At 39.2% G+C, this 14,277-nt stretch overlaps 1 protein-coding gene across 4 annotated transcripts in view; it reads left to right on the top strand.

The window, feature by feature from the left end:
* Positions 1 to 14,277, top strand: part of SEPSECS (Sep (O-phosphoserine) tRNA:Sec (selenocysteine) tRNA synthase) — a 54,789-nt gene that overhangs the window by 13,131 nt on the left and 27,381 nt on the right. For all 4 annotated transcript variants that reach the window (XM_043871124.1, XM_043871120.1, XM_043871121.1 and 1 more), the window contains exons 7-8: positions 7,319 to 7,448; positions 7,574 to 7,665. In XM_043871124.1, coding sequence (XP_043727059.1) covers positions 7,319 to 7,448; positions 7,574 to 7,665 — 222 coding nt within the window. The remainder of the gene's footprint in view (positions 1 to 7,318; positions 7,449 to 7,573; positions 7,666 to 14,277) is intronic.

Below are 14,277 nucleotides of genomic sequence, written 5' to 3'. Positions count from 1 at the left end.
GGAGTCATGTATGGTTGTGAGAATTGGACTATAAAGAAAGCTGAGTGCCAAAGAACTGATGCTTTTGAACTGTGGTGTTGGAGAAGACTCTTGAGAGTCCCTTGGACTGCAAGGAGATCCAACCAGTCCATCCTAAAGGAAATCAGTCCTGAATATTCACTGGAGGAACTGATGTTGAGTCTGAAACTCCAATACTTTGGCCACCTGATGTGAAGACCTGACTCATTTGAAAAGACTCTGGTGCTGGGAAAGATTGAAGGAGGGAGAAGGGAATGACAGAGGGTCAGATGGTTGGATGGCATCACCGATTCAATGGACATGAGTTTGAGTAGGCCCTGGGAGTTGATGATGGACAGGGAAGCCTGGCCTGCTGCAGTCCATGGGTCGCAAAGGGTTGGACATGACTGAGTGACTGAACTGAACTGAACACAACATTTTAGAGCAACTATACCTCAATTTAAAATTAAAAAAAATCTGTTTTTCTTGAAAGAAAAAAAAAATTGAGTAGCTTATTTTATTTAACTTTCTCAAAATGTTCCATTACCAACGTTCTCATTTTCCTAATGTACTTGATTATAGTATTCATAAAATGTTGAATATTTATTCTAGCATATAACTGTGGAGATGGCAGATAGGAAAAGGATGTTTTCTTTTAGGGGAAGGACTTTGTTCACTGGTATGTCCTCAATACTTGGGATAGAACCTGGTACATAATTGACACTCAATAATTGCTTACTCCAAATTGAATTATATTTACTTGCAGTGACTATTCATGCTATATTAGTATGTCAATAGATATTATTTAGGTATGATATGAGTTTTATGATTTGTGTGCATAATGATGTAAATCAAGTACTCAGTTTTGACACACATGTAATTTGTGTTATGTGGTTAAGAGTTGCTCACAGCACTGTTTATAATAGCCAGGACATGGAAGCAACCTAGATGCCCATCAGCAGATGAATGGATAAGAAAGTTGTGGTACATATACACAATAGAATATTACTCAGCCATTAAAAAGAATTCATTTGAATCAGTTCTAATGAGGTGGATAAAACTGGAGCCCATTATACAGAGTGAAGTAAGCCAGAAAGAAAAACACCAATACAGTATACTAACGCATATATGTGGAATTTAGAAAGATGGTAACGATAACCCTATATGCAAGACAGAAAACGAGACACAGATGTATAGAACAGACTTTTGGACTATATGGGAGAAGGTGAGGGTGGGATGATCTGAGAGAACAGCATCAAAACATGTATATTATCAAGTGTGAAACAGATCGCCAGTCCAGGCTGGATGCATGAGACAAGTGCTCAGGGCTGGTGCACTGGGAAGACCCAGAGGGATGGGATGGGGAGGGAGGTGGGAGGGGGGTTCAGGATGGGGAATACATGTACAACCATGGCTGATTCATGTCAATGTATGGCAAAAACCACTACAATATTGTAAAGTAATTAGCTTCCAACTAATAAAAATAATTGGGAAAAAAGAAAAAGAGTTGCTCACAGATTATCTGTGGTCTTCTCCCACATGGTGGTGAATGCTTCTTAGTTCTGTAGGTCCTATCTCATAAATTTTTTGTTTTCTTTTTTATTCTTTTGAGTGTACTAGTATTATCTCTGATATAAATATAGTTTATATGATAATATTAGCCGATTTTCTTAATTTCTTTACTCAAAGGTTGTACCAGTTAAGATGTAATTGACTGCAGGTAACAGAAATCCAACCCAAATTAGCTTAATCAATAAAGAAATAGATTAGCTTGCATAACAGAAGAGGTCCAGAGGTGGAGTGGTATGCCAGGTTTTTTAAAACCTTTGCAGAAAATCATTTACTGTTTCCTTGATATCCTTTTCCATAACTCCTTAACTTTTTAAGCCTTCATCACAATTTTAGATTAGATTATATCTAATTTGAATAGTGGCAGAGGAACTCTTGAAAAAAATCTCATTTCAATGATTCATTTTTATTCCGTCTCCCTTTCCCCCTTTTCCTCTCTCTCCCTCTTTAATCTTTAGCAGCCTCAGTTCTTTTAAAAGTTAAATATACCAGCATTCCTAAAAGTTTAGAAAAATGAGGAAGTAGTAGAAGATCACTTATAAACCTGTTACCCTAACAGTTACCCTTGGTAGTTTCTGTATCCCTTTTCTGTCTCTTTTTAAATACATATGTGGTTTTAGTTATTATGTATACTTAGTATTAACATTTTCAAATTTAGTAAAAATATTTAATTTTTAAATTCAAATATTAACTTTGTGTTTCTATACTCTCCACATGCCTATGAAGTTTTCATAATAATCAGTTTAATGGTTCCTTAACATTTATCCAGATGTTACATACTTAACCCAGCAATGCTCATGATATATTTTTGAATACTAGAAAATTTGATGGTGTAATTGAAGAAATTAAGACTGCGAAAGCTTCCCATGAGGTTATACATCACAAATAGACTACTTTGTCATCACTTCTCTTCATTTGTGAGGTGGTTTTACTAAAATTTTAGCCAGAAAATAACATTATAAGATGGTGAATGAATTTTTATGAGGTAGCTGTTGTATTGTTGCAGATACTGTGTTACCTTCTAGAACTGATAGTTCTTTAAAAAAACAAAAAACCGTGCATGAACATTGACCCTTAAAAAAAGAGGCGGTGTCCCTGTTGCTTTCAACCAAATAAATATTTGGGTCTTATTGGTGCTAGTTGTTTCATGACGTTCTAAAAAATTTAAATTAACTTTATTTCAGTAGTTTTTATTCATTATACATGCCATTTACTCAGTACAGACCATGTGTCAGGCATCCAGCTAGACTTTTAAAGTTTATTAAATTAATCCTAACAGTTTAAGGTATACTTCTTATTGTTTCTGTTCTGCAAATGAAGAAACATACTCAGAGATATTAAGTGACTTGCTTAAGGTGCCAAGCTGCAAAATGGCCCATCTAATTCTATGTGACTCCAAAGCCCTTATTTTCCTCTATAAAACAAAGTACTAAAACTGCAAAACTTTCTTGAGGAGATAGTATTGCAGTAATCAAACAGTCAGGGAAGAAAGAGGTATAACTAAAATGTTTCCGAATTCTTTTTTTTTTTAAGGGCAGTACCCCAAAATGACTTAATGCTGAGCATACCATGCATTCTGATATGCATATATGGTCCCCAGGAAATTAACTTTGCAAAACATATAGTTCTGATATATATTAAACTGACTAACTTAGGAGTCTCATAGAATATGGGTGTGAGGACACATTACTAGATAGGGTTGTAGTAGAGTCACAAAATTGCGTAGAATTAATTTAAATTTTAGAGTTAGAATGGATTGCTAAGCTCCCAAAGTGTGGGAAGCAGTGAGTGTGTTCATTGAGAATTTGAGAGAAGTAGGTGTTATACTACTTATTCATAGACCTGTCAATTCATTCAACACATATTTGCAGGGTTCCCACAGATGTGCCAGGCACCAGGGAACGTGCTGAGGATGCAGTAGTAAATGTAACAATCTTCATCCTCATGGAATGGAAGCAGACAGTAAGCAATAAGGACGACAGGTCTTCATAAATGCTCTAGCGTTTGAGGGGAGAGGTGTCAGATGGAGGGATCCAGGAAGTCCTCTCTGAGAAGTAACATTTGAGCAGAGCCCTGAGTGATATGAAAGAGTGAGTTGGGTGGTACTCTGGAGAGATTCCAAGCAGAAAGTAACAGTAAGTACCAAGACACTGAGGCCAGGGTATGCTGGGAATGGCTGAGGAAGAGCAAGGAGGCTAGCATAGCTGGACCAGGGCAAATGAGGGGAGCAGTGAGGGTAAAGAGATTTTGAGGTGTGGTAAAGATTTGAGATTTTATTTCTGGTATGATCATCAGCCAGTGGAAGGTTTTGAGCAGGAGACTAGCCTGTGACTTACTTTTTTAAACCACTGTTTTTCCCACTGTTGCACTGTGGGAAATGGCCTGTAGGAAGACAAGTATGGAAGGTTGTTGCAGCTGCCCATGTGAGATGTATTGGTGGCCTAGGCCAGGGTGGTAGCTGTTAAGGTGTTAAGGAACAGTTCGATTCAGATGTATTTTGAGAGTCGATCTTATAGGGTATGCTGATGAATCAGATGTGAGGAAATGAGGATTCAGGGCCTCCAATACTTTTGGTGTGAGTTTCTGGAAAGATGAAAATGCTGTAGGATACTATTTAATTCTTGAAACATGATTTCTTCATCGCACTTACCTAGGTTTTTGGCAGGGTGACTTTGAGTGAGTACATGTGTGCTCAGTTGCTCAATCGAGTCTTACTCTGCGACCCCATGGACTGTAGCCCACCAGGCTCCTCTCTCCATGGGGTTCTCCAGGTAAGAATACTGGAATGGGTTGCCATTTCCTCTCCAGGGGATCTTCCTGATCCAGGGATCAAACCCACGTCTCCTGTGACTCCTGCATTAGCAGGTGATTCTTTACCACTGAGCTACCTGGGAAGCCCCTGGTGACTTTCAGTGAGACGCTCTAACTTCTGTGCTATTCACTACATTTCTGACCTTGGGCACATCAGTTCAATTTCTTTGTGCCTTAGTTTTCTCATCTGTAAAATAGCTATTATTGTGACATCTTCCCAGAGGGGTATTGCAAGGGTTAAATGAGTTAAGAATGTAGAGTGCTTAGAACAGTGCCTGATGCATAGTAAGTTCTCCATAAATTCGAGCCTTAATTGTTGTATGAGCAGTCATCCGTTTTATTCACTGCTGCTGTGTCCAGGACCTGGAGCAGTGTATGGTAATAGGTGATAGATGCCCCAATATTCGTCCTCTGAATAAATGAGTAAGTGAATGAACTGATAAATGGCCACTGTTTACTTCATAGGACGTGCTCCTGTGTTTCCTGTTCTGTTTAAGCCCTTCTAGCCTTGTAGTGTTTTTCTTTCCTCCTCAATAATAGCCTCAGACCTTAGTGTGGAGAACAAGATCTATACACCATTCCTAGCCTGTTTGTTTTCCTGCCACAGAGTTTGCTGCCCTTTGAGTGCTTCTGTGTTTTAGTAATGAAGGGATTCTAGCCAAGTCTTGTGGACTGATTACCCTCTTAGTACTCCTGCTCCCAGTTTAGGTTCAGATTTCTCTTGGGACATCTTGGGCAGTACTTAAAAGTTGATGAAGAGGTAACTCTGTTCCACTTTATTTTTATGTGCTACTACTTGGCATAGTTTTCAGTTGTTTATTCAGTGGCTTTGCATGGTTTTCAGTTTTTATTCAGTTAGTCTTGTATGCTTCTCTCTGTTTTCCTGTGGTAAGATGAGATTTTCTCTGATCATAGTTTATGAGGAAATTAGAAAGGAGAATGATTGGGAAGGTTATGATTGAAACAATCACACGATAGCCTCCAGAGTGGTCTGTGCCCTTTTTCTGCTTTTGCGGCTTCTCTCTATTGCCTGAATCTGGTCTCTCAGATTAGGCTCCCTATCTGCTCCTTCTACCCTCCCTGAGATATGGATGTGGATATAAAGTGGGAAGATGAAGGTCAAATGTGGTTACAATATTAATAGGAATGTAGATTGTGAATACAGATTGAAAATCTGTGGCTACAGATAAAAAAGAAAAACTATCTTAGCTGAAATTTAGATAGTATCTCAGTTTTTAAGAGGAGAAAATTGAAACACATTAGGCAGAAGGTCATGAACTGTGTTGCATGGGACTAGAACTTAGTTTTACATTTCTAGCAAGTATTCCATTTTTCACCAGAATATGAAATTTTCACTTGAAGTTCATTTGCAATGGAATAGGATCATCTAAGATTATGATATTAGGAAACAGAAGTTATGTAGAAATATTGGCAATAGTATCCCCCCCAAAATTCCATTAGTTGATATTAAAAATAAAATCTTTCTTTTCTCTATTGTTATCCAAGTGGTGGTAGGAGCAGAAAGTGAAAGTCGCTCAGTCGTGTCCGACTCTTTGCAACCCCCTGGACTATACAGTCCATGGAATTCTCCAGGCCAGAATACTGGAGTTGGTACCTTTTGCCTTCTCCAGGGTATCTTCCCAACCCAGGGATTGAGCCCAGGTCTCCCACATTACAAGCGGGTTCTTTACCAGCTGAGCCACAAGGGAAGCCCAAGAATAATGGAGTGGGTAGTCTGTCCCTTCTTCAGCGAATCTTCCCGACCCAATAATAGAACCGGGGTCTCCTGCATTGCAGGTAGTTTGTTTACCAACTGAGCTATCATGCTTAAAGTGGTCACACAGGTAGTGGATTATCCAAGCAGCAGAGGGAGGCACTTGACGTATAACTTATAACTGTGTGGCTGGTTCCAGTCCATCAGGTTAGAGTTGCCACTCTTGACTTTACAGAGGGTGTTTAAAATTACTTAATAGTTGTTGGACTCACTGTTGACACTTATTGTCAAATAGAAGATCATACGAAAGGTATGAGAGGAATGCATTCTCTCTTACCCAATTTTAAGATGAAAAGTTCTATTTCAGTAATAATGCCCACCTGAACTGATGCTGAAACCCCCTGCCTTTCTCACAAGCTGCTGTGAAGATTAAATGATTTATGTGTGAAAGCAGCTTGTAACTATACAGTGCTCTTCCACTTATAAAGCGTTACGTTAGTTGCTCTGTCGTGTCAGACTCTGTGGGACTCAGTGGACTGTAGCCTGCAGGCTCCTCTGTCCATGGAATTCTCCAGGCAAGAATACTGGAGTGGATGTGCCTTTCCCTTCTCCAGCAGTTCTTCCTGATGCAAGGATCAAACCCAGGTCTCCTGCATTGCAGGTGGATTCCTTACTGTCTGAGCCTCCAGGGAAGTCCTCCAGTTACAATAAGTGAAAGTGAAGTGAAGGTCACTCAGTGGTGTCCAACTCTTTGTGACCCCATGGACTATACAGTCCATGGAATTCTCTAGGCCAGGATACTGGAGTGGGTAGCCTTTCCCTTCTCCAGGGGATCTTCCCAACCTAGGGATCAAACCCAGGTCTCCCGCATTGCAGGCGGATTCTTTACCACCTGAGCCACAAGGGAAGCCCAAGAATACTGGTGTGGGTAGCCTATCCCTTCTCCAGGGGATCTTCCTGACCCAGGAATTGAACTGGGGTCTCCTGCATTGCAGGCAGATTCTTTATCAACTGAGCTATGAGGGAAGCCCTCCAGTTATAAGAAGCAGCATTTAAAAACTCCGTTTAATACTTAAAAATATTTTACTGGTGTTTATACAAAGAAAACAAAAATATTTGATCTGTGTTTTTATTTCTGTGCATTGTTTTAGTGACATTTATTAATAGCAGTTGCTGTCCTTTCTTCTGGAAACTAATAATGTAATATTGCATGTTATTCTGTTCTAGGGAGCTCGTGTTGGTAGAATAGATGCTTTTGTTCAGAGCTTGGACAAAAATTTTATGGTTCCAGTAGGTGGTGCTATAATTGCTGGCTTTAATGATTCCTTCATTCAGGAAATCAGCAAGATGTATCCAGGTAAATAAATCAGTTGGTCTTCAAAAAAAGTAACTAACAAAAACCCATTTGTATATAGGCTACTGTAATAAATGTTACTTTACAAAGCTTTTTCTCCCTAATGTAACATATCATCCTTATTTCAGGAAGAGCTTCAGCTTCACCTTCTTTAGATGTCCTTATTACTTTATTATCACTTGGATCAAATGGCTACAAGAAGCTATTAAAAGAAAGAAAGGTAAGCTTTCCCTGTAGGTATAAAATAATATCCTTGACTAAAACAGTACCCCACAGTATTGGTGTGTCTTTCTATTGGTTTATCACTTTGGGATATAGATACCTAGCACAGTCCTGGGGGATTGACTTTGATTTGATTTTCAATTAATCATTGTTATCCCATCTATTCAGACATCCTGAGGAATCTTGGAAAAGTGATTTTGTTTTTGTGTTTGTTTTTTTTGAGGAAGTCCTGTATCAGGGATTCTATTACTTTGGTAAAATGTAATTCATTTATCACTTATAGGTAAATAGAGGCTCTTAAAAGACAGATGGACAAGTTTTTTCTTTTTAGTTTCGGAAGACTTGTTTAGATGTGACATGTCATTTGCAGGAGGAAAAATACAGGTCAGAAATTAGCCAGCTTCTCTTTCTAAGTAATAAATCCATCCCTTGCCGTTATTGGAATGCTGAACTCATTGATTATGTTGATTGTGAAAAGTGACATTTGTGCTTGAAAACTGGACTTTGTCTTCAACACTAAAAGCTAGCTTAATTCAGGGCAGCTTCAAAATTGTAGTCAGAGAGTATTGCTAGGGTAGGTCAGATTAAGATGTTTTATTTGTCTCCTATCTGGGAGGGCTAGAGGTTCCTGATATCGTTTTTGTATCTATAACTTTCTAATACTTAGTACCAGTTACAGTCCGTAAGATTTGTAATATTAATTTACATATTTTAAAATATTTTCATGTATATCATCTGATAGATCCTCTCAACAAACAGCCTTATGAATATCTAACAGAAATTTAAAACTTTCTGTGCCCTGTTTTACCCTAGTCCCTTTCTTCCCACTAATTCAACCCATAGGAAAATAATTGCTTACTTTTTATTGTTAGGACATCTCTTATGATTTACATGATATAGGAAAAGATGGTCAACCTCAGTCTTTAGGGGAATACAAATTAAAGTGAGATATCACTAATATAAAAAACAAAAACTAATAGAAAAAACTAATCAGCAACTTTGATAACACTTTGGCAGTTTCTTTTATACTTATCACAAAAACTAGCTGTCCCACTCTTAGCTATTTGTTCAAGAGAAATGAAAATTTGTATGTGTACAAAAACTTACATGTGAATGTTCATGGTGATTTTATTCATAATTGCCAAAACCTGAAAGTAACTCAAATGTCCATCATCTGGGGTATAAACAAACTGGTACATACATACTCTGCAATAAAAAGGAACCAACTACTGATATATGCAGCAGCATAATAACTCTCAAATGCATTATGCTAAATGAAATAAGCCAGACTTGAAAGGCTACATATTGTATGGTTTTATTTACATGCCATCCTGTAAAAGGCAAAAAGATATCAGGAGAGAAAAGAGATCAGTGGATGCTAGAGGCCTGGGTTGGGGAGGGGATTATTAATGATAGTGAAATGTTTTGTATCTTGATAATGGGAGTAGTTCCATGACTGTATGTTTGTCAAAATTCACAGAAGGGGACACCTGAAATTTTACTCTGTGTAAATTATGCCTCAATAGACCTGAAAATGATGATTAGACTAAAACTCCAGTTTAATGAACTCCGAGAAATAATCATCTTGTTGTAGAGAGAGAAAACCTCAGCAGAATCTTTCAAGGCTCCTTCCCTGTAGGACAGATGGAGACTGTTGACTGAGGAAAACCATCACCTGTTTATGTGAAAGTTTAGTTGTATCAGACACCGGTGAGTCTTAGCTCTCCTGTCCCTAGTTGTTTCACTATGGTACTTGAACTCACAAATTTTATTTCCTTGTTTGTGAAAGAAACAATTGATATCTCAGGCCACTTCTAGTTCTAAAAGATTATAGAATATTTCTTAAAATGAAATAGCTGCTTTCTGAGCCTTGGGTGTTATAATCATGGGAATTGGCCTGTAATTTAGTAATCTAGCACAAGTCATACGGGTAGTTTATATCAAGCATTTTTTGAGTTTGAAATTTTTAAGATGATCTCTTCAATTCCATGGTATCTCATATCCATTTCTACCCCTGTTAAGCCATCTTGACCCACCCCCTCCCCCAATCTGAACACTGACAAGTTCATTTAAAATAGCATGGTTTAAAGTATGGACCAGTGTTTCTATGAAACAGAAATAAATAGTAGAGAACTTTGATTGTAGGATAAGTTTCATTGAGTAATTAATTTACTAAGTATATGTTGAGTATATATTATGTGTCAAGCCTGTAATATTGATATGCTGCTGCTGCTAAGTCGCTTCAGTCGTGTCCAACTCTGTGCAACCCCATAGATGGCAGCCCACCAGGCTCCCCCGTCCCTGGGATTCTCCAGGCAAGAACACTGGAGCGGGTTGCCAGTTCCTTCTCCAATGCATGAAAATGAAAAGTGAAAGTGAAGTCGCTTTGTCGTGCCCGACTCCTTGCGACCCCACGGACTGCAGCCCACCAGGCTCCTCCGTCCATGGGATTTTTCAGGCAAGAGTACTGGAGTGGGTGCCATTGCCTTCTCCGATACTATTGATATAGTAACCAATAAGATACCTGCTCTGGTGGAGCTTACATTTTGTATGAAGGATACCAGCAATGAACAAATAACATAAAATATAAATTACAAAGTTTGTTTAATACATAAATTATAAAGGTGAAAGCACTGTGGAAAAGAAGAACAGGGTAAAATAAGGGGGGTTAGGGTTGATGTGAGGGGGGAGATGGTGAGAACTGATTTTTAAAATACAGTGGTTAGTGCAGGCCTCATTGAGAACATGACTTCTGAGTTGACTTGAAGAAGTTTGAGGGAGTATACTTCCTCAAATGTATGATAGAGAAGAGTATTTCAGGCAAAGAACCAGTACCTGAAATTAGGGCAGAAGACCAGGAGCTGACTGTGGCTCAGATCATGATCTCCTTGTTGCCAAATTCAGATTTAAATTGAAGAAAGTAGGGAAAACCACTAGACCATTCAGGTATGACCTAAATCAAATCCCTTACAATTATACAGTGGAAGCGAGAAACAGATTTAAGGGACTAGATCTGATAGACAGAGTACCTGATGAACTATGGATGGAGGTTCATGACTTTGTACAGGAGACAGTGATCAAGACCATCCCCAAGAAAAAGAAATGCAAAAAGAGCAAAATGGCTGTCTGAGGAGGCCTTACACATAGCTGTGAAAAGAAGAGAAGTGAAAGGCAAAGGAAAAAAGCAAAGATATACTCATTTGAATGCAGAGTTCTAAAGAATAGCAAGGAGAGATAAGAAACCCTTCCTCAATCGGGTGGAGAGGGAGGTTGGGGGGGTGGATCAGGATGGGTAATACATGTAAATCCATGGCTGATTCATGTCAATGTATGACAAAAACCACTACAATATTGTAAAGTAATTAGCCTCCAACTAATAAAAATAAATGGAAAAAAAAAAAGAATACCCTAATTATCTGTGTAAAAAAAAGAAAGAAACCCTTCCTCAGCGATCAGTGCAAAGAAATAGAGGAAAACAATAGAATGGGAAAGATTAGAGAGCTTTTCAAGAAAATTCAAGATACCAAGGGAACATTTCATCCAAAGATGGGCTCAATAAAGGACAGAAATGGTATGGACCTAACAGAAACAGAAGATATTAAGAAGAGGTGGCAAGAATACACAGAACTATACAAAAAAGATCTTCATGACCCAGATAATCACGATGGTGTGATCACTCACCTAGAGCCAGACATCCTGGAGTGTGAAGTCAAGTGGGCCTTAGGAAGCATCACTACGAACAAAGCTAGTGGAGGTGATGGAATTCCAGTTGAGCTATTTCAATCCTAAAAGATAATGCTGTGAAAGTACTGCATTCAGTATGCCAGCAAATTTGGAAAACTCAGCAGTGGCCACAGGACTGGAAAAGGTCAGTTTTCATTCCAATCCCAAAGAAAGGCAATGCCAAAGAATGCTCAAACTATCGCACAGTTGCACTCATTTCACATGCTAGTAAAGTAATGCTCAAAATTCTCCAAGCCAGGCTTCAACAGTACAAGAACTGTGAACTCCAGATGTTCAAGCTGGTTTTAGAAAAGGCAGAGGAACCAGAGATCAAATTGCCAACATCTGCTGGATCATCAAAAAAGCAAGAGAGTTCCAGAAAAACATCTATTTCTGCTTTATTGACTATGCCAAAGCCTTTGACTGTGTGGATCATGGCAAACTGTGGAAAATTCTGAAAGAGATGGAAATACCAGACCACCTGACCTTCCTCCTGAGAAACCTGTATGCAGGTCAGGAAGCAACAGTTAGAACTGGACATGGAACAACAGACTGATTCCAAATAGGAAAAGGAGTATGTCAAGGCTGTATATTGTCACCCTGCTTTTTTAACTTATATGCAGAGTACATCATGAGAAACGCTGGGCTGGACAAAGCACAAGCTGGAATCAAGATTGCTGGGACAAATATCAATAACCTCATATACACAGATGACAGCACCCTTATGGCAGAAAGTGAAGAAATAAAGAGCTTCTTGATGAAAGTGAAAGAGGAGAGTGAAAAAGTTGACTTAAAGCTCAACGTTCAGAAAACTAAGATCATGGCATCTGGTCCCATCACTTCTTGGGAAATAGATGGGGAAACAATGGAAACAATGGCAGACTTTATTTTGGGGGGTTCCAGTATCACTGCAGATGGTTACTGCAGCCATGAAATTAAAAGACGCTTGCTCCTTGGAAGAAAAGTTATGACCAACCTAGACAGCATATTAAAAAGCAGAGATATTACTTTGCCAGCAAAGGTCTGTCTAGCCAAAGCTATGGTTTTTCCAGTAGTCATGTATGGATATGAGAGTTGGACTATAAAGAAAGCTGAGCACCGAAGAATTGATGCTTTTGAACTGTGATATTGGAGAAGACTCTTGAGAGTCCCTTGGACTGCAAGGAGATCCAACCAGTCCATCCTAAAGGAGATCAGTCCTGAGTAGTCATTGAAACGACTGATGTTGAAGCTGAAACTCCCATACTTTGGCCACCTGATGGGAAGAACTGACTCATTTGAAAAGACGCTGATGCTGGCAGAGATTGAAGGAGGGAGGAGAAGGGGATGGCAGAGGATGAGGTGGTTGGATGGCATCACCGACTCAATGGACATGAGTTTGGGTAAACTCTGGGAGCTGGTGATGGACAGGGAGGCCTGACATGCTGTAGTCCATGGGGTCCCAAAGAGGCAGACACGACTGAGTGACTGAACTGAACAGTGCATTTGAGAAGCAGAGAAGATGCCAGTGTGGTTAGGGCAAAGAGATTAAGGAGAGTTGTGAGAATTGAGGTCAGGATGGTAATGGGGGTGGTGCTGGTCAAGTAGGGCTTTCTAGGCCATGTAAGGTCTTTGCCCTGTATTCTGAGTAAAATAGCCATTAGAGGATTTTGAATAGAGAAGTATTGCTTGTTGTTTTGTAACTCTCATCAGACTTGTAATTATTTATTTGGTATGTAGATTTCCCCTGCAGTGTAAGTGCAGAGTCTTAACCACTGGACCACCAGAGACGTCCCTAGTCATTGTATTTTTAACAGACTTCCCTGATAAATCTGATACACACCCAAGCTTAAAACCCATTATTTGGGGGCACACAGGTCATTTGTATCTATATTGGAAGCTTGGAGCAGAAACCTGCAATGTCATAGTGTTGTAGTTCTTATGAAAGTGAAAAGTGAAAGGACACTTGGGAACACATAAGTCCACTCTTCAGTCTTGTTTTACACAGAATAAATATCTTTCTATAAAATTAGGCAGAAAACAAATAACATTTTGGTACTGACATCTCTTATGACTTAGATGTTCTTATAGAGACATTTCTCTGTAGGGATATAGTTGAAAACTTGTGAAAAAGGAATGACTTAAAATGGTGATTACCTGTTGTATGTAGCTTTTACTGTACTTGAATAGGGCTTCCTCCCTAGCAAATACTCCTCTTCCTAGGACTTGTCTTACCTCTAAGGATTTTGAAATTGTTGATTTTAGGGGTGATCTGTCATCTTTCTGCAGTCTAAGAATTTCTTTTATACCATGCTTGTTACTTTTGACATTTAGGGTTTGACTTTAAATTTTTAAGTTGCTTTTAGATGATACCGAAGTCCCATGCACGTGCTCAGCAAGAATGAAAGTCCCCCTGCTTTGAGACTGGCCTGCAGGAATGTGTAGCCCAGCTGGTAAATGGGTGCAGTAGGCAGCCCAGCTCTGATTTCACTGGAACTTTGTCCTTTATTAAGGAAAGTGAAAGTGAAGTTGCTCAGTCGTGTCCGACTCTTTGCGACCCCATGGATTGTAGCCTACCAGTCTCCATAGTCCATGAAATTTTCCAGGCAAGAGTACTGGAGTGGGTTGCCATTTCCTTCTCCAGGGGATCTTCCCAACCCAGGGATTGAACCCAGGTCTCCGGCATTGCAGGCAGACGCTTTACCGTCTGAACCATAACCACTGGGTAAATATTTTGTGGGGAAATTTTATTTTTTAGTGTTATGAATTAGATGAGTCCATTTTAGGTGTCAAGAGATCACTCGCTTTGTAGCATCCAGAACTTTGTTATTTTTCTTTATTTAGATAGCGTAGAGTGGAAGGAACAGGGACAGGAAAAGAATAGGATTATAGCTTCAGTATATTAGCA

Source organism: Cervus elaphus, chromosome 17 (assembly GCF_910594005.1).
Source record: "Cervus elaphus chromosome 17, mCerEla1.1, whole genome shotgun sequence".
Taxonomy (NCBI): domain Eukaryota; kingdom Metazoa; phylum Chordata; class Mammalia; order Artiodactyla; family Cervidae; genus Cervus; species Cervus elaphus.
Note: the sequence above shows the minus strand (reverse complement) of the source record. Positions and strands in the feature narration are given on the sequence as shown.